At 47.1% G+C, this 17,700-nt stretch overlaps 5 protein-coding genes across 5 annotated transcripts; 3 read left to right on the top strand and 2 right to left on the bottom strand.

Annotated features, from left to right (window-relative positions):
* Nucleotides 1-315: 315 nt before the first annotated feature.
* Nucleotides 316-919, bottom strand: N7458_005914 (DUF4863 family protein; the record flags this gene model as incomplete). The annotated part of the gene is made up of 2 exons (XM_056909296.1): nt 316-784; nt 855-919. The coding sequence occupies 2 exons, from the start codon at nt 917-919 to the stop codon at nt 316-318; spliced, it is 534 nt and encodes a 177-aa protein (XP_056765000.1).
* Nucleotides 920-1,943: 1,024 nt separating this feature from the next.
* On the top strand, nt 1,944-3,761 carry N7458_005913 (uncharacterized protein; the record flags this gene model as incomplete). Its single annotated transcript, XM_056909295.1, has 1 exon — nt 1,944-3,761. The coding sequence occupies one exon, from the start codon at nt 1,944-1,946 to the stop codon at nt 3,759-3,761; it is 1,818 nt and encodes a 605-aa protein (XP_056764999.1).
* A 1,847-nt stretch (nt 3,762-5,608) lies between these two features.
* N7458_005912 (fungal specific transcription factor domain-containing protein) lies at nt 5,609-8,126 on the top strand (the record flags this gene model as incomplete). Its single annotated transcript, XM_056909294.1, has 6 exons — nt 5,609-5,809; nt 5,965-6,082; nt 6,152-6,360; nt 6,422-6,810; nt 6,871-7,482; nt 7,535-8,126. The coding sequence occupies 6 exons, from the start codon at nt 5,609-5,611 to the stop codon at nt 8,124-8,126; spliced, it is 2,121 nt and encodes a 706-aa protein (XP_056764998.1).
* A 522-nt stretch (nt 8,127-8,648) lies between these two features.
* On the bottom strand, nt 8,649-9,755 carry N7458_005911 (zinc-binding alcohol dehydrogenase family protein; the record flags this gene model as incomplete). Its single annotated transcript, XM_056909293.1, has 1 exon — nt 8,649-9,755. The coding sequence occupies one exon, from the start codon at nt 9,753-9,755 to the stop codon at nt 8,649-8,651; it is 1,107 nt and encodes a 368-aa protein (XP_056764997.1).
* Nucleotides 9,756-13,293: 3,538 nt separating this feature from the next.
* N7458_005910 (uncharacterized protein) lies at nt 13,294-14,136 on the top strand (the record flags this gene model as incomplete). The annotated part of the gene is made up of 1 exon (XM_056909292.1): nt 13,294-14,136. One exon carries the CDS (start codon nt 13,294-13,296, stop codon nt 14,134-14,136), a length of 843 nt encoding a protein of 280 aa, XP_056764996.1.
* Nucleotides 14,137-17,700: the final 3,564 nt, after the last annotated feature.

The raw sequence follows: 17,700 nt of genomic DNA, 5'->3' as shown, positions 1-17,700 counted from the left end.
GGGTAAACAAGATGGTGTTTTTCTCCGCGGTAGAACCGGAAAGATTGCTTAGTTAAACAGGCAGGATTCAAAATGGCAATCTGGGCCCACAGCCTACATATGCCGACATGATCTTCGAGTGTGAATATTGCTGCATTGATACATCTATAAAAGACTGTTAGGGCTACGAATTAAATTCCAAACGAATACACTGTATATTTCACACTTGTAGACACGCAACACCACGACTTTCATACAGATAAATCACCCACTCACTCAGATTTAATACATACAGACACAAAGCCTCATCAAGCGTCCATTATCACTGGCTGCATCCTAGATGGAGATCGGTTGCGGCGCGCCTGGCTTTGCTTTATATGAGATGCGACCTGCCGGGAGGAAAAACAGAGCAATAATCGCGCCCCCACGCACTTCCGGATAGTGATGTGTCCCCGGCCCCGGTGACGTCCACCCGGCACCCTGCCACCCACTCATGCCCATCAGCTCGGCCGTCGGGTCCAGCTGAACCACGCAGTTGATCTCGCCGTAAGGGTGGGCGTGGTACTGCCCTCGGTATGCATCTTGACTCTCCATATAGACAGTGGTAATGCTGAAATACCTCGAGGCGTCGGTCGGGGAACAGATCCTGCTCCGGCGATACTTCGAGCCATCGATCTCGTCTGTGGCCACCCACCCCTCCTGGTTCTCGATGCCGTGGCGGATTAAACGACAGAAATCCTCGTAGTACGGGTTTCCGGGGCCATAGTCACGGTTCAGGCGCTGCTCTAACTCCCGGCCGGGGGTGCTGCATGTAGTCGATATCGTCAATGACGGACGGCGGCAGAGTGTAGATGCAGGAATAAGAGTATACTCACAGGTCTTCAATTTCCGCGAAAAATTCAAAAGCACGATCTAATAGTTTCTGGTGGTTAGGCTGCATCTTAGTTGCCATGGGAGCGTTGTCTTGACGTGTAGATATTGAGGGTGTTTCAGGCGACGATGTACTACTCCTATGCTCTTGATAAGACGAGGCCTATCAAGAATTATAGCTGATTGAAACCCCATCCCGAAGGGAAACCCTATGCCGTATCTATCCGGTATCTATCCGGAATCTTGACATTGCAGCCCGAGTACTTGCCAACGCGTCTTGATTTGCTGCCTAAAATGTAAACCCCCGTAGTTCAATGGTCGTGCTAAAACCCACTGGCAAATCTGTGTAATATTGCAAGCCGCGTAATATTGCAAGCCGCCTATGGTGTACAGTGGCCGTTCAAAAGTATTGGTAACACAGTACTTCCCGCCCATACCGCTTTTCTATTCCGCCCACTTACATTAGCCACACGCGTCCTCGCGCAAGCGGTCGAATCTAGTAAATTCGCTTAGATTATTGGTATTTTGTTAATCTAGCTAGACCAATACCTCATCATGTAGAGAAGGTCATTAGATACAACAGATGGTGTACTAGTTATTGAAATATTGAATGAATTAGGTGGTTTAACCGGCAGAAAAATAAGTGGGGCATGTAGCGTATTCCAAATACTTTGAACGCTGACTGTTTATTGGGATACATCGGATCTTACTTGATGTTTCAGGGAATACTCTGTTCTCGGCTATGTTCAAGCGTCGCTTCTTCTATCCGGTATCTATCCGAACGCAGAGATGAGCAGGAAGAGTCCTCCACCACGACTGGGGCAATAATGCACAGAAGGTTTGTCTCTTTCGGAAAGGAACGCAACACTGGAGATTTTAGACAATGGGGCTACAGCAGCGTAGGATGGATTTCTGAAGAGGTAGGGTGTTGTGCTGGATGTAGATAAGCTGAGGATATATATTCATAAGAAAGCCTCAGTCATTGCAATGTTGTGTCTCACTGTTTGCATACGCTTCTTAATCTTTTACCTTTGCCAAGCCTCAAGCGCTAGCAAGATTACTCTGCATCCATGGAAGGTTCAGAAGAGATCGACATGCTCATCGTTGGCGCTGGTAATGAACCCTTTGCTAGGAATAATGATTCAGGGTTCTTGAGTCTAACTGACATTACCAACCTAGGCTTGCACGGCCTCGCCATGGCTAAAACATATCTTCAAGTCCATCCGAATGGGAGACTTCTTGTCATGGACCAAGCCAAATCAGTTGGTGGCTCTTGGGCTAAGGAGCGACTATACCCAGGACTTAAGACCAATAATATCATCGGCTCGTACGAATTTGGCGATTTCCCCATGGTCCCAGAACGCTATGGAGCAAAATTCCATGGGCATATTCCCGGTGAAGTTGTACACGCGTATTTCTGCGATGTTGTGGCGCACTACGGCATCGACTTATGTCTTCGCCTCGAGACCAGAGTGCAGTCAGCAACGCTTCGAACAGACGGGCGATGGTTGATGAGGGTCGAATCTATCAATGAGCAACAGCAGTATGCGGATACGCTCGTGGCTGCGAAGATAGTCATTGCTACGGGACTTACCTCCGAGCCATACATTCCAACGTTTCCAGGACAAGGAGATTTTTGTGGGCTCATACTGCATTCGAAACAGTTAAAGGAGCAGACTGACAATCTTGCGTCTCGCAAAAATGTCGTCGTCCTTGGCGGGAATAAGTCGGCATGGGATGTTTGCTACACAGCAGCCCGGTCTGGCTCTCAGGTACATATGCTCATACGCCCGACGGGGGGAGGTCCGAGTTATCTCTGGCCGAGGGCATTTTCCTGGGGACTATTCAATCTCTCTCTGGCCAAACTGTCAGCTACGAGACTGTTCGTCTCATTTGATCCAACTCTGTACGGGAAGAGAGGGCGCCTTGCTTTCCTATGGCATTTCCTTCACCGGACTCTACTGGGCCAGAAGGTCTGTCAGTTTTTCTGGACACGACTAGATGCGCATATCAAAAAACTGAATGAGTATAATTCGCATCCGGAATTGCAGAAGCTCGAGCCCTGGACGAGCCCATTCTGGATGGGCAACTCCCTAAGTATCCACAATTACGACACGAACTGGTTTGACCTTGTTCGAGAAGGAAAGATCAGCATACACATAGCGGATCTCGCCTCTCTGTCAAACGGCAGGGTACAGCTGTCGACAGGAGAGACGCTAGATGCTGACGCCTTGGTGTGTTGCACGGGCTGGAAAACGGTCCCTACTATCCAGTTTGACACGTCATGCGTCAGGGAAGGAGCATGTCTTAGAATAGCAAAGGGCACGGGCACAGGTGACTCAGTTGCTGCTGAATGGCAGATCAATCGTGACATCAGCTATCTCCGATCTATCCCAAAAAGAGCTGGAAATGCCCCGGCAATTCCCGAGGGTCAGATTCCGCAACAGCCTTCCTCCTTTTATCAGCTTTACCGTATGGTCATCCCAAGCCAGCCTGTTTTCGTAGAGAAGAACAACTTGGCTTTTATCGGATTGCATTCTTCTGTCCACGCTGTGCTAGTCGCTCAGGCCCAGGCTCTTTGGATCACGGCTTTCTTTGATAATAAGATAAGGCATCTCAATCCTCCTCATATTGATATCAAAGCCGTGCAATATAGCAGCATCCTGGAAGGCATATATGGGAGGTTCAGACGTCCAAAGGAATGTGGGGGCGCGGCGGGCAAGTATCCGGATCTAGTGTTTGACACTCTGCCTTATGTAGATACGCTGCTTAGGGATCTCGGGTTAGCGCCGAATAGGAAGAGCAGTTGGTTCAAGGAATTATTCGAGGTCTATCTTCCGCAAGATTATAGAGGCATCACTGAAGAATGGAGGGGAATGAATATGAAGGGAAATTGTGAGGGAGTATTTTAACTGCTTTGTTACCTCAACCTACCCATATCTAGGGCCCAGGAAGACCCTATCAATTCCCTGGCTATTCGGCATTGTTTTTAAAGTCTTTGTGAAGGATTTCATACAAACTCTCTTTCCTTCCTTGTTTAGCTCGTTCCCCCCGGAGGGCTTTTGAGATGGGGTTTACTTAGCAGGTGGAGCATATCAATTACGTCATGTATTTCAGAGGGTAAAGATCCTTTGCATTGCGGATCTTGGAAGAATCTTCAAGATTCAATTCATGTATCAACGTGCATGAAAAGTGATCGTCTCGACTACGACTCGTTCTACGGTTGTCCTGGCAACTCCTTCATGTCCTTCCTACATCGTCATTGATTGTAGCTGTTTGTCAACCTAGCCCTAGGCCCTTTGTAATTGAATCGTCCTTACCCCATTCGGCGACTTCGGTGACATTGGTCCTTACCCCCTTACACTTTTAGTCGAAATCCTAGAATCTATGTATAATAGAAATAGCTATATGTTTACTACTGTGAAAGCCTCTAAGGATCTAGCTAAAATTAAGACTAAACTAAAAGCGAAATACTTAAAAATACAGTGAGATTCTGTATAAAATATATATATCCTTGGGTTTTCTATTTTTGTCTTTTATTGGTGACCTGCGCAGTCAAAGTAGGAGGAGGATAGTATGGTTTGGCCGTAACGGGTCACTCGCTGCGGTCTTAGACCGGGCCAGACGGTTTGGACCGGTTCGGGCGCGGTCTTTTCGGTCCTGTGCAGAGGCGTAGTGGTAGTAGGTAAAAGAAGATAGATTGTTTGTATTCGCGTCGTAAACTGTTAGTGGTAATTTAATGGCGGTGCGTGCGGATAGACCTTCGTAGACAAGGGTGAACGGAGTAAAAGCAGAGCCGCTCACTGAGCATGGCAGTAGCAATCACGTGATCACTGGGTCAGACTGTACTGAAATATACTCAGTGAGCCATGGGCTTCGCGCCCTCGATGAAAGCCCCGACGGATACGTACCGGATAGATTTCAGCAGGGAAGAAACGTGTGATTTATGTAGGGGCTGGTTACAGCATTTGGTATAGGAAAAGCGTTCATATGTTTTACCTTACAGCCTTCTTGATTTTCCCCTTCAGCACATTCTGACATTCTAAGAGCGATTACTCACCGTTCGACATGATTTCCAACGATCATCCCAACAGACAAAGGCTGATCCATCGCGCTCGAGAATTCCTTGCCGAGGTGGAAGGCCTATAAGCTTTAATCTGCGACAAAACCTCAGTTCGCTAATTTATGTCCGAAGAACTCTTGATCTAGCAAGGACTAGCGAATGCCGAAGGTTGGGTCGCGACGGATGAAATAGACGGTTGAAAATATCGTCGCACAAAAATCAGCCAGCCGTCTGAGCAGAAATGCTACTTTCAGCATCGCCGCCGTTTATATAGACAGCCAAGAAGACTACCACGGCCAATCTCACCTTCACCCTTAAGGCGAAACAGGTTGTGTGATTCAGTTAGATCCGTCGGCCGAATTGATGGGCATGCCCGGTGGTAAGGAGCGGACTGGACATCACCAGGTGCAGGACACATCATTATCCTGAAGCCCGTGGTGGTGGTCCGATACCTTTGTCTTTCCTCCTGCTGGTCGGATCTCGTACCATAGAGCGAAACCCGGGGATGCACAGCCGATCACTAGGTAGAAGATAAATAAAAGCAATCAAATATTGTATATTGTGTATATATAGATTCATTCTATGCGACGATTTCTAGATTCAAAGTTTCGTAATGGTCAGCTTGCAAGTGAAAAAAGAAACTTTTCAGGTCTGCTACGTGATGCTTACTAACTGGCGCCTTCATAACTAACGAACATGACGAACATTGCGGGGGAACCCCTGTCTGCCCACACGCTATCCACGCTATCCATCCCTGCTAGCACTCAGTCCGAGTTCGCTGTTCTGATTCTTTTGGGTCTACACGGACCGTCTTCCACTTCGAGACTATGCCTCGTCCCAAGATCTCAGAGCAGAACCGGCAACGGATCGCAAAAGCCTGTCTATATTGCCAGTCCAGTAAAGTGAAATGTGATGGCTTACGTCCATGTGGACAGTGCATCAAAAGGCAGCGATCGAGCGAGTGCGATTATTCTTCTCATCTACGTTCATACGGTCGTCAGCGCCGTCGTCGCCAAACAAGTCCTGTGAATAGATCAACTGGGCGTATCCAGTTTGACAGCTCCAGTCAACGTATCCCTGTGGGCAAGGATGCAAAAGACGATTTTTCCGAAACACATGTCGCTATTTCAAACCTTCCTCGCAACCTATGCGACGCCAATCAGAGATCTCGTATGTAATATCTAACTAGCTGCTCTATACTCAGAAATATCAATATCACTAAGACTTTATCAATTATAGTGCATCTCGGGAATTCTGCTGCGCTCTCTTTCCTTCAGAATATTCAAGAACTAATGCAGGCCGACGAGGCACTCCCTACACTGCCAGCCGATTTATCTAGTAGCGCACCACTTGAAGTGCCAACGTCTCACGTCCGTGAGAACTTCTCGCTCTACGATTGTCTTGATGGTCCCGGCCTAGTCTCGCTAGTAGACGTTTTCTTCACCTCGGTAAAGCTTCCATTTCAAACAAAATTCTGTTGGGCATCTTAATCCGTATTAATACTGGTAGCAGACTTGCGGTATTTTAGACATCTTTAATCGTTCTCACATCCAAGGTCTTGTCGACTGCTGGGTAAATAGAACACCTTCAGGATCGAGCTCCAATACCACAATCCTATATCTTGTGATTGCATACGCTGCGCAGACTCGTAGTGCCTCTGAAGCTGACAAAAGCATTTCTCAAAGTTGCTTTCACCGCGGTCGGCAGATTGCAGTTCATGAGTTAACGAGGGAGCCTAGTATCGAAACCGTCCAGGCGTTCCTGCTTATCAGCTTATACATGCTCGGTTGTTCTCAGCGCAATGCTGCCCATTTTAATTTGGGAATTTCGTTGAGCGCGGCGAGGTCTCTCGGGTATCATCGTATGCATGCGGAAGTTGAACAAAAGAATGAGTTGCGGTAAGCCTACCTGTGAATAAAGATCGTAAGTGACCTATATTGGTGGCTAACAAGGCGTAGGAGGCGCATCTGGAGGACTTTATGCTATCATGATTTATTTTTCTGTGCCATGATGGGTCGCACGCCGTCGACATCTACTACTGATTTGGTAACAGAAGATGATTCGCGGCTTGATTCAAGCGATCCGGACTTTTGTCAACAGCTTGGGATGCTTGAATCGGCGCGAGCTTTTTCGATAATGCGACAAACGGTCATCGAAATATACACAAAACAGTCCGTGCCATTGGGGCTACTACAAAGTATCTCGACTAAACTGCAAGAACTTAGCAAGGAAGTCCCCGCCGAGCTACGCAGCCTAGAGCATGGCTCATCACAAAGCCATTTAGGATGTCAACATCAGCGATTGGTACTCCGAAACGCCAGCGTTGCTTGTGACTACCACTTTAGCATGATGCTCCTCACCCGGCCATTTCTTGTTGCTTGTTTGAGAATCAGTTTTCAAAATAACAGGAACCCGCAATCTGGAGAGTTCACAAACTCTCAGGACTCGAATATTCACAAGGATGTTGCCCGGGGTGCGATGCAAGCTATTGATGCTGCACTCAGCACAGTCCAACTCATCTATGAAATCCATGTAGCTGGGTTGCTATTCAATAATATGCCTCTTGTAGTGTGAGTTGCAGACTAAACGAACCTCCCCTATTTTCTTAGCTAATGTAGCTAGGGCCCGAGTATTTGTATCAGCTTTGACAGTTTGTGCGGCCTTTCTTGGCCGACTGGGTGATTCCAAGGAATGTGAGCTTGCAATTCACCGAGCCGATCAAATTCTACAGCACTTCATGAAGAACAGCCCCCAGGCAAAGCAGTACGATGCTATTCTGAAGAATTTATCCAAGGCCGCCTTTGGCTTTGGCCATCACCAGGGGCAAAGAGACTCGTCAAATCGTATCACTTCAATGTCGGATCTATTCGGATTGTATTCGGGTGTTCACTACGATTCTGAAGCTCCTCATGATACCCTCGCTACGATCAACTCTGTCGCAGTGGACGACCCTCAAGGCATTTCTTTGTCTCGAGGTGTTTCCACATCTAGTATTTCCCCGCAAGCCGACGTGGTCCGGTCGACAGAGTACGAGTCTGGTGTTGTTTTTTCTCAAACCGAGGAAATCTGTCGACCTGATGATTTTATTCCCCCCGGCCACCAAACGACAGCCGACTCTTTCGACTTTAGCGGACTGAGTGGAGATAATTTCTCCCTTGATCTTCAAGCAACTGAAAGCATTTGGGATATCAATTGGGATGGAATGCTTCTATAATCCAGATGACATTATGATAACTGTTGTCTGACTTGAGTTTCTCCGGGTGCCTTTGTAGCATCGATTCATCGATCTCTGCATCGCCAACCCTCTAATTTGATATGTCAGTCTGGTTGTGAGATACTGGTATGTCACGACAGAAATGATTGCTCCGCCAGCCAAATACCCTTGAATATCACCAGGATTTGGCTACCTGGACAAGTCTCTAAACGTCCTCAAGCTACCAGTCTGCTCTTAGGGTCTTCATGTTTTGTTCGGCTGGACCCTTCTAGTTCTTATTAATAGGCGAGGTTATAATCTTCTCCCCCTTTACAGAACAACCAGAAGAATAGGCACACCAATGGCTTATTACCTATTTATTAAAGACAACGGCTGTAGTTTATGCCTCGCTATATGGCGAATCGTTCCCTGTTTGTCCAGTCATTTGAAACTGTACATTCCACGAAGGCAAAGATTAATAAAAGTGATAGTGTTATAAATATCTAAGGTGATCCCGCATCGCTTGCATTATGTCACGCTAAACTAGACATAGTCAAGGCCTGGGGTATCCGCGATTCTGTAGATCAGCTTCTTCGCGCATACATTTCCATCCTTCAACTGTTGCAATCCATTTTCAACGGATGCTAGACCGTAAGGTAACAACTGATATGGGTGGCCGCTGATTTTGCCCTCAGCGAGCCACTTGCTCACAAGTCGAAACAAAGCATAGGCAAAGTCCACGTCCTCATCGCACTTCTGATCCCAGTAAGGTGTGGGCTGACCATGCACCGTGCCGACGAAAGTAGGCCCGATGGTGATATGGGTTGGAATGGAGGTGTAATCCAGACGGGGCAGATAGACTGACATCCGACTGCCCTCAGGCTCTAAGACTGCCACGAGATGGTTCCAGCTGGTACCGTTGTTTATGGCATCAACGGCATGCAAGCATTTCTCACCATCCAAGGCGGTCTTCAGGTCATTGACAACGTTCCCCTTTCGATAATCAACGAAGTGGGTCACTACGCCAATTGACTCGACATAATCTCTCCCACTCCCACAGACGGCAATGATTTTGGTGAATCGGCCGAGCTTCGCTAGTTTCAATGAATAAGCTCCAATAGACGAAGATCCACCGTAGATGATTAGCGGTGATTGAACTTCAGCATTATTTGGCGAGGTTGGGAACGGGATTTTAAGTCGCTGATAGAATCCTAGAGCTGCTGTACACAAGGCGAACGGGATAGTGCAACCCTCTGAAGGAACTTTTGTCAGAAACATGGACGTATTCAAAACAACGAAATACGAACCTTCAAGTGATATGTTAGGCGGCAGCAAAAAACATGTATTAACAGGTGCCGTAGCATATTCTGCGTAGGTCCCATTTGCAGTCTGTATCGGGTGGGCTGCAGCGACCCGATCACCCTTTCGAAATTCATAGACGTCACTTCCAACTGCTTCGATCACTCCGGACATTTCATTCCCTTGGTTGATATCCTCACCTGGGATCAAGTGATCAGGAGCCTTCCAATCGCGTGGGTTGCTCGCGCAGTAGATGACTTTGATAAGTACCTCCTGCGGACCTGGCTGAGGGACGGGGACATCAACAATCTTGCAGCGGAGAGGGTGCGCCTGAACGATAAGAGACTTCATGATAGTTTGATGAATTTGTTGTGCAGAAAGTTAAAGGATGAAAGCGACGTTCGAAATGTGCAGATAAAAAAATAAATATAAATAAATATATACGAGAGCGGTGTGTAGGGTCCGACTTAGGAGTGAGTATAAAGATACTCCTGTGCGTGATACGATGTTTTCTAGTTCATCGACAGGTGGCAGTCTACCTCAGGTTTGAATAGCTTACAGATCTTGGAACTAATTTTTTTAAAAAATAAAAAGACCGGTTCCTATCCGGTGTCCATTTGTTGATGATTGGCCCGCGCCTGGAGAAAAAAAGGTTCAATCGGCTTTCGGATACATTCCGGATAGATACACGGCATTTCTAGCTGGGACGTGATGATGATCTGATAGCGTGGCTTGGGCCTAGATATATTTGGGCCCTGTAGGGGGGACTTGCAGTTAAAAAGGTCTTGGTAGGGGGGTTTACACGACTTTCTTGCGCTCCCCCCGCTAAGTAGGTTGAATCTTAGTATTTTTCGATCGGATTTTTTAGATATTTTATAAGAACCAGCTAATCAATCTAGCTAGTAGGTTAGATAGTAGGATATCTAGCTAGAAGGGCTAAATCCTAGGGGGTTTGATTTTGATGGGGGATACCAAGACCAGGCCCGACGGGTAGCCTATACCGCTTTTGGCCAGGGTTCCTAACATATGGGAGTATTTATACCCAGCCTAGGTGGAATTAGGGTATTACTCTTAAGTATAGGAAAAAAGAGTGGGACAGGGCTAGGTGGAATTAATTTTTCAGAGGCTGGGTGCAATTATTCCTAGACGTCGTATCCGTGCCTTTCTGCCCACCCAAACCGCTACCCGCTTTGGGTGCGCCACTAATCCTTCACGATTTCAAATCCTTCACGCTTTTCGAGTATTCGAATTCAATCAGCTAATTCAACCACCCACCATGCCTAAATCTCCTGATTTTGACGAATCTCTTGTCGCCGAAGCCTGTAGAGCAGTGTTGGCCCAGAAAAAGCCAAATATCGCCAAGATTGCGCGTGAATTCGGCCTGGATCGATCTACACTGTCAAAACGCGTTAAAATCGCTCGATCGCCTACTATACCTCCCAAATCGCTGAAAAATGCCCTGGAGCTATACCAGGAGAAAGCCTTAGTCGATTGGATAGTCCAAATGTGTGGCTGGAGTCTCCCACCTACTGCAGGGATTATACGGGCGTGGGCTAATCGCACACTCGCGCGTGCTGGCCAGGAGAGACAGGTCAGCAAGATGTGGGCGTATCGCTTCGAAGCACGTCTACCAAAGCACCTGAAATTGGCCCCAGTAAAGCAGAAGACCAAGGAACTAAAGCGAATCCAAGCGGAGGACGCAGGGTTTCTCCAGCACTGGTACGACCAGCTAGGAACTGTTCTCCATAACGTTCCTGCTCGGCTAGTATACAACTTCGATGAATACGGGTTTCAACCTGGTCAAGGGCGATCGAGAAACGTCATTGGGGCTAAATCATCTTGCCCTGACCTTGCTGAGACCGAGAGAGGCGAAAATATCACTGCATTAGAGTGTATTGCTGCGGACGGCTGGCAGATGGATCCTCTCTTTATATTTAAAGGAACCGGCCGAAATCTTATGGAGGCCTGGTTCTACGGCAGCGAAAACCTCTCGCCAGACACGATGACGGCTATATCTCCGAATGGCTGGATTTCGGATAAATTGGCCCTAGCATGGCTACATTATTTCATCTAATTAACTGCTCATCGTGTAAAACGGGGTGAAAAACGCGTCCTTATATTCGATGGCCATGGGGCACATCTTACCCTCGAATTTCTTCAAGCATGCGAGGATAATGCGATTATCCTATTCGGCTTTATACCGCATTCAACTCATCTCTGCCAGCCACTTGACGGAAAGCCCTTTTTGAATTATAAGCAGCAATTTCGGATGATGAATAATAAGCTAGCTTTCTGGGGTGGGCAGCCGTATGGGAAATCTGATTTCCTGTCAATTATCGGGCCAATTCGTAAGAAGGCATTTACCACGCGTATTATCCGCGAATCCTTCAAAGAGCGTGGTATCTGGCCGGTTGACGGTAGTAAAATCGTCAAGGATCTTACCAATCTACTAGAGATCCCTGATCTAATTGCCCCAGACCTACGCTCATAGGGAGCTCATACACCATCACCACCACCACTAAATCTCACGTCTTCTGACGTTGATATTAGCCCTCCAAAATCTATCCAGGCGCTGGAGAAGAACCAGGCAAAGATTCGCAAGAAGATTGATGCCTTACCAGCTAAAGCGCAGCGGGATCTTACTAAAGTCTTCATGCACCAGCGGGAGCTATATGAGAGACTAGCGATGACGGAGGATACGATTCGGCGTATAAGGGCCGCGCAGATGCCAGTACGTCGCAAATACACCAAGCGACAGGTCAAACCCCTTAGCCAAACTGGTATATTAACCACACGCGATGCGATTCGGTCAATTACAACCAGGAAGGAGGAAGAAGCGGCCAAGGAGGAGAGGAAGCTGGCTAAGCAGTTCAAGAAGGTGTATGGCTACGAACCCACGGAGCGGTCGGAGGAATCTATTCAGCGGGCAATTGCGAATGAGATAGCGGCTAGGCAGGCAGGAGAGCCTTTTTTTGTTGATAACTAGCCAATTGGTTGATTAATTCGATGGTTTACTCGAAAAGCGTGAAGGATTTGAAATCGTGAAGGATTAGTGGCGCACCCAAAGCGGGTAGCGGTTTGGGTGGGCAGAAAGGCACGGATACGAAGCTCTAGAAAGGGAGCCTAAGGCAGAAAAAGCTCCCGGGATCTCAGCCGTGTTAGCTTAAGCTTCCAGGAAAACCTACGTACCGGATTTCCTATAACACGTCTTGGCTTTCCTTTTCCGTTTTAGTGCTCAGTCCCTCGCCGCTTTTGCTCACTGATCTGCTCACTGAGCGAGTCTACCCACTCACTGACGCTCAGCTGAGCGCTCTGATTTGCTCACTGAGCACAACCTGATCGCATGGTGGGCAGTTACCTCAATAAAACGGAACACGCTAGCACCGTCTATGTAAAACCTCCCTGTTTAGTTTGCCTATATAGCCCCATCAAAAAAGCACTCCCATCAACAATTTAACGGTGCATTTGGCTACACATACTACGATTCATTGCGCCTCGATGACGCTTACTGGCTGATCACCCACTCGGTTAGACTATGCTCCTGGGAATCCTTCGCCTATCTAGAGGAGTACTAGGCTAAAGGTAATTGTATAGGTCTACTCTGAAACTAGAAATCTTGCACTGAATAAGCGTCTATAGAGTAAAGATTGTTCGCCATTCTATCCTACCAAATTATTTTGACTGAAGCCCCCGCCAGCTTCAGTTTCGGCGGCTGGTCAAAGGCCCTCCGTCATCATGAAGTAACCTTACTATACCTCCTTACAGACAGCGACTTAGGCATCATTTTTGTTTGCTACAAATTTGCAGGAAAATGGAAGCGAATCCAAATTCATAAAGGAAATCTTTGAATCTACCATCTATAATTCCCGTCGTCCTCTCCTATCTCAATATGACCGAAATGCCGATGCAAAATGGCAACTACGAGCTTGGTCTCGGTGGCAGCTTCCTCCAAGGTCTTCCCTCTTCGATAAAACGATATACATACCGCGGGGAGTCAGACTTCTTTGACATCTTGGAAACCGAATCCGCTCGTTTCGAAGCCTCCCCCCACGCAAGCGAATTCCTCCTCTTCCATGCAAGCAAAGAGACCATCGATACCCTTATCGAAAACGAAGACACTTCTCCCATCGCGAAATACCTCACTTCATTTGACACCAACGAACAACTTTTCTTGGTCAGGATGCCGTCAACTCCACACAGTGGGGCGTCCCCCATTTTACACAATATGATCATGGAGGCCATACAACCGATGGGGTTGTTCACTTCCCTCAGAGGGTATACAAGTGCAGAGGTCAGAGGAGCATCCCGAGGAAAGCAGGCAGACTGTGCCTGGGGACCAAGAAGGACCGCTCGTGGGATACCTCGTTCACCATCCGTTACTCTCGAAGTAGCTTACTCGGAAAATGACGTCAAACTAAACTCCGATGTGCGCTTCTGGCTCAATCCTGACGATGGAAAAGCAAACGTATGCTTGACACTTCGGATTGGTCGGTCTCAGCCAGAAATCTGGATTGAGAAGTGGGAGAATCAGAACGACCGCATTCATCGCTCCCAAGTCATCTGGATTACCAAGCGTGGAAACCAGATAAACGTCAGTCACCATCCTCTTGTCATCTCGTTTGAAAGTCTGTTCTGTCGCCCATCATCCTGTCCACGGGAGAAAGATTTGGAATTCTCACAGCAACAGCTGAAGGAGCTCGCGGAGATGATTTGGGAAGACCAATGCTGGTGATCTACCCTAGTACAGACCGACGAGGGAAATCATCCTAGATTGAGATTAGTTTCTATCTGATCACCTGATTACACACTTACGTTTTCATTATTTCGTACTAGACAACTACGGTCGACCCGCATGACTGATATGCCCATAGATTTGGAAGAGAGCTGGATAGTATGCAGGGGACTGACCCGATGGCTCTCAAGTGTTACAAATATCCCGAGAGCCGCCTGAGGCATAGCTTAATTTAAACCACAGATGACACAATAGAGAACCCATGACCAAGCGAGTCCTTCGAACCATAGATTATCCAAATTGTACCACAACCCCCGACTCCGGTCAATTCTTCCATGTGGTTCCTGAAGCGTTTCCCAATCGGGCTTTAAAAATGACGGAGCAGTAGCATTGGTGGATACCCTCTCTTTAGCGGTCTTATCTTGTTAAGCAAAGAAGATCTTTCGACCTATAACTGAAAGTATCCTAACAAAACGCTAGAATGAATAAATGAAAATAGAGATTGAAGTAAAGGATAACAATCTGTGCGGTAGCTTGAAATGAGGAACATGACTTTAATTTGTACTTTAGGACTTAAGCATAGATCTTAGTAATTTAATAAGAGTGGAACACGTTTTTCTGTGCCAGTGTATAGCAGAAACAACCTAATCCCTCTATTTTTGTGTCATCATGCACTAGGGGTTACTTTTTGAGAGGGGAACGAGATTGGAGGACCGAGTGTGAAGGGCTGTAGCAGAATTAATTCAATTGTACTAGGCCGACATGCTGTTCACAACAATCTTGAGGAAGGAAAGGAAAGTGGACCGTTCCCGCGAGATAACATACTACCAGATGGGGCTCAAGGCCACGGTCACGTGGCAATATACGGGCATCAGCCCGTTACACCGAGTACCTCAAAAAACCGTGGCACAGTAAAAATTAAGGTCCATTAAAAAGTAGGTCGGAAGATAAACAGAACTATAGGGCAATACGCTCATTTAGGTATAGGCTAAGCGTCGACTAAGTGCTCAATAGATGCCTTTGAAGAATATCTAAGTAATCAGTGATGCCTCAGTGAGCAGCCAATCATAATCACTGAGCACTCACTAATGCGAGCTCGAATGATGATTGATTGATTGGTTATACCAGTCCGCAAAAGAACGCAATGGTGGGAAGAGGACGAAAGAGAGGGAAGTTTTAGCCGAGGGGCCACATCAGCCCTTCAGGGGTTTTCAGGGCGTTCGGGTGAAGAATAGAGGGCCTGAAGAGCAAAGCGTCAGGGACTCAGGGAACCAGAACTTCGACCAAAACAAAAACATACAACAGCCAAAAGTATAGACGACCTCACCTAGCGCCTATCGTTCGGTGCTAGGCGACTCGCCCCTTTATCCAGCTGTCCTTCAGGCGGCTTCAGGTGGCTTTAGGCGGCAGTTCACCTACCTGAATATTCTTCACCCGAAGACCGCCTAGGGTACAGGGCAGGCTAGTAAAGGGCGCATTTACACATTTTGGCATAGGGAAAGATTTCGCGAGCGGCTAGTATAGAGAGCGACGATAGATAAGTTATAAGTACGCGCTAGGCGCGTCTAGCAGTAGTCTTCTACTATTTAGCCTCCCCTCTCACCTCGTCCTGCTAACCTAACGATTAATATTCACTCTCATAATAACTAGGAGCAAGGATCAAGCCGCTAATTTTACCTTCGTCGTAGATTTCGATGACTATAATAACTTAGAAATCTTACGTACTATTCTCCCGAGAACTAAGGGAGACTACTAGCGTACACTTTGCATCTTTAATAAGTTAGTGCCTCTTATTAATACTACATCTTCGGGCGGCCGCTTTTTTAGGTCTCTAATTAGTTCCGTTAGATTCCTCCTACTATACCCGAAGGTAGTGAATCCTCCCGATATTCAAACCATCAAGGCGTTTATAGAGTTTAAGGTATGTAGAATAAAAGGTCGTGTGAACGGCTGTAGCAGAGTTGATTCAATTATACTAGGCTAACGTGCTGTTTGTAACGATCTTGGGGAAAGGAAAGGGAAGTAGGTGTTACGCGTAGCCGACTGGTCACTGTGAGTAGAACTTCAAAGGGTATACTTGCCTAATCCTACTGCGGATTCCAAGAGTATCTCGCAACCGTACCGTTGCTATGCTAAGCCTTACACGGGCTCGGGTCCTGTTGAGTATCTTGCAGAACGTGCCAGAAGTGCGCGCCAAGTAAGTCAGTCACTAAGTAGTGCTACTGAGTGAGCTCCCCTACTTGTAGGTTGGGTTGTCTTAAAGGTAAACTGTGAAGTGCAAAGTACTAAAGGTAGTAACCAAGTAACAATGTGTAATTGATCGCGAAGAACTAAATACATGATGCTGAATGAGTGTCCTTATATATCCAGTCCTTCGTATGGGTGTAGATACTGTAGTAGATGGGTCGTAGATTTATGGTAGATGATCTACCCGTCCTTTGGTGCCAAGACCCACCTAGTGTCTACCGTTCAGGGATCACGTGTTGATTGTGCGTGCGGCTGTTCCTGGCGTCCTTCTAACCGTCCGAGCGTATAAGCGGGTATACGATGTCATGGTTAGGCACAGGCCGTTTGTGGCTTCCTGCCTGAATGTTTTTACCCGTGGCCCTCGAAGGGACGCCTGGGTGTTAGGAGTTGCACGTGATGACGCTAATGCAATGCGTCCAGAGGTTGATTGGATCTCGGTTGCCCCTCAACTAGCTGCGGCCTCCCCGCGCCTCGAGGTTCGTAACAGTAGGCCGTTCCTACGAGATAATATACTACTGCATAGGTAAGGCCGCGCGGTCACGTGGCCATTTACGGGCATTAGCCCGTTACAGGTCGAATCACGTTAAAACCAACTGTCGTAACTATCGACGGATTTCAGGGAAACTTCTAGGCGGGGATAGCTTTTTATCGCGGGCATAAATTCCTAAAAGAGTCATCTATAATAATCAGAGAAGTATATTCTAATCTCTTTCTAGTAGATTATATAAGACTTAAAGTGTATAACTAACGTAATCCACGGCCAACCCGATCACACGGTCAACCCGATCACCGCACCAGAAATCGCGTATTCCTACCTACCTACCTCCTTCAACCACCTACCATGCCACCAATTCGCTCGCAATCCCGGCAGAAATTAGCCAATCAAGAGGGTAAAATTTTATTAGCCCTCTCAGACCTTCAAAATTAACGGATCAAATCTATACGGGCGGCAGCGAAGCTATACGATATACCCTACACTACCCTCTATACGCGCGCTTCCGGGATATCCTCACGCGTCGATACACGCTGGCATAGTCATAAATTGACTCAATTAGAAGAAGATTCGCTTTTTGAATAGATATTTTCTATATATTCGCGTAGAGCAGCGCCTAGGCAGTCTACTATACAAGAGACCAATATCCTTCTCGCAGCGCGTAGATCGACTCCCCTACTAACCGTTAGCGTTAATTAGGCATCAACCTTTATGAACCGTCGTGATAAGCTTCGTACACGCTTCTTAACGCGCTATAACTACCGGCGCGCCCTAAACGAAGACCCTAAATCCCTACATACGTGGTTTACCACCGTACAGCAAGT

The sequence above is a fragment of the Penicillium daleae genome (genome assembly GCF_028827525.1).
Source record: "Penicillium daleae strain IBT 16125 chromosome Unknown utg000006l_segment0_segment0, whole genome shotgun sequence".
NCBI classification, from domain to species: domain Eukaryota; kingdom Fungi; phylum Ascomycota; class Eurotiomycetes; order Eurotiales; family Aspergillaceae; genus Penicillium; species Penicillium daleae.
This window is presented reverse-complemented; position numbering and strand designations above follow the sequence as displayed.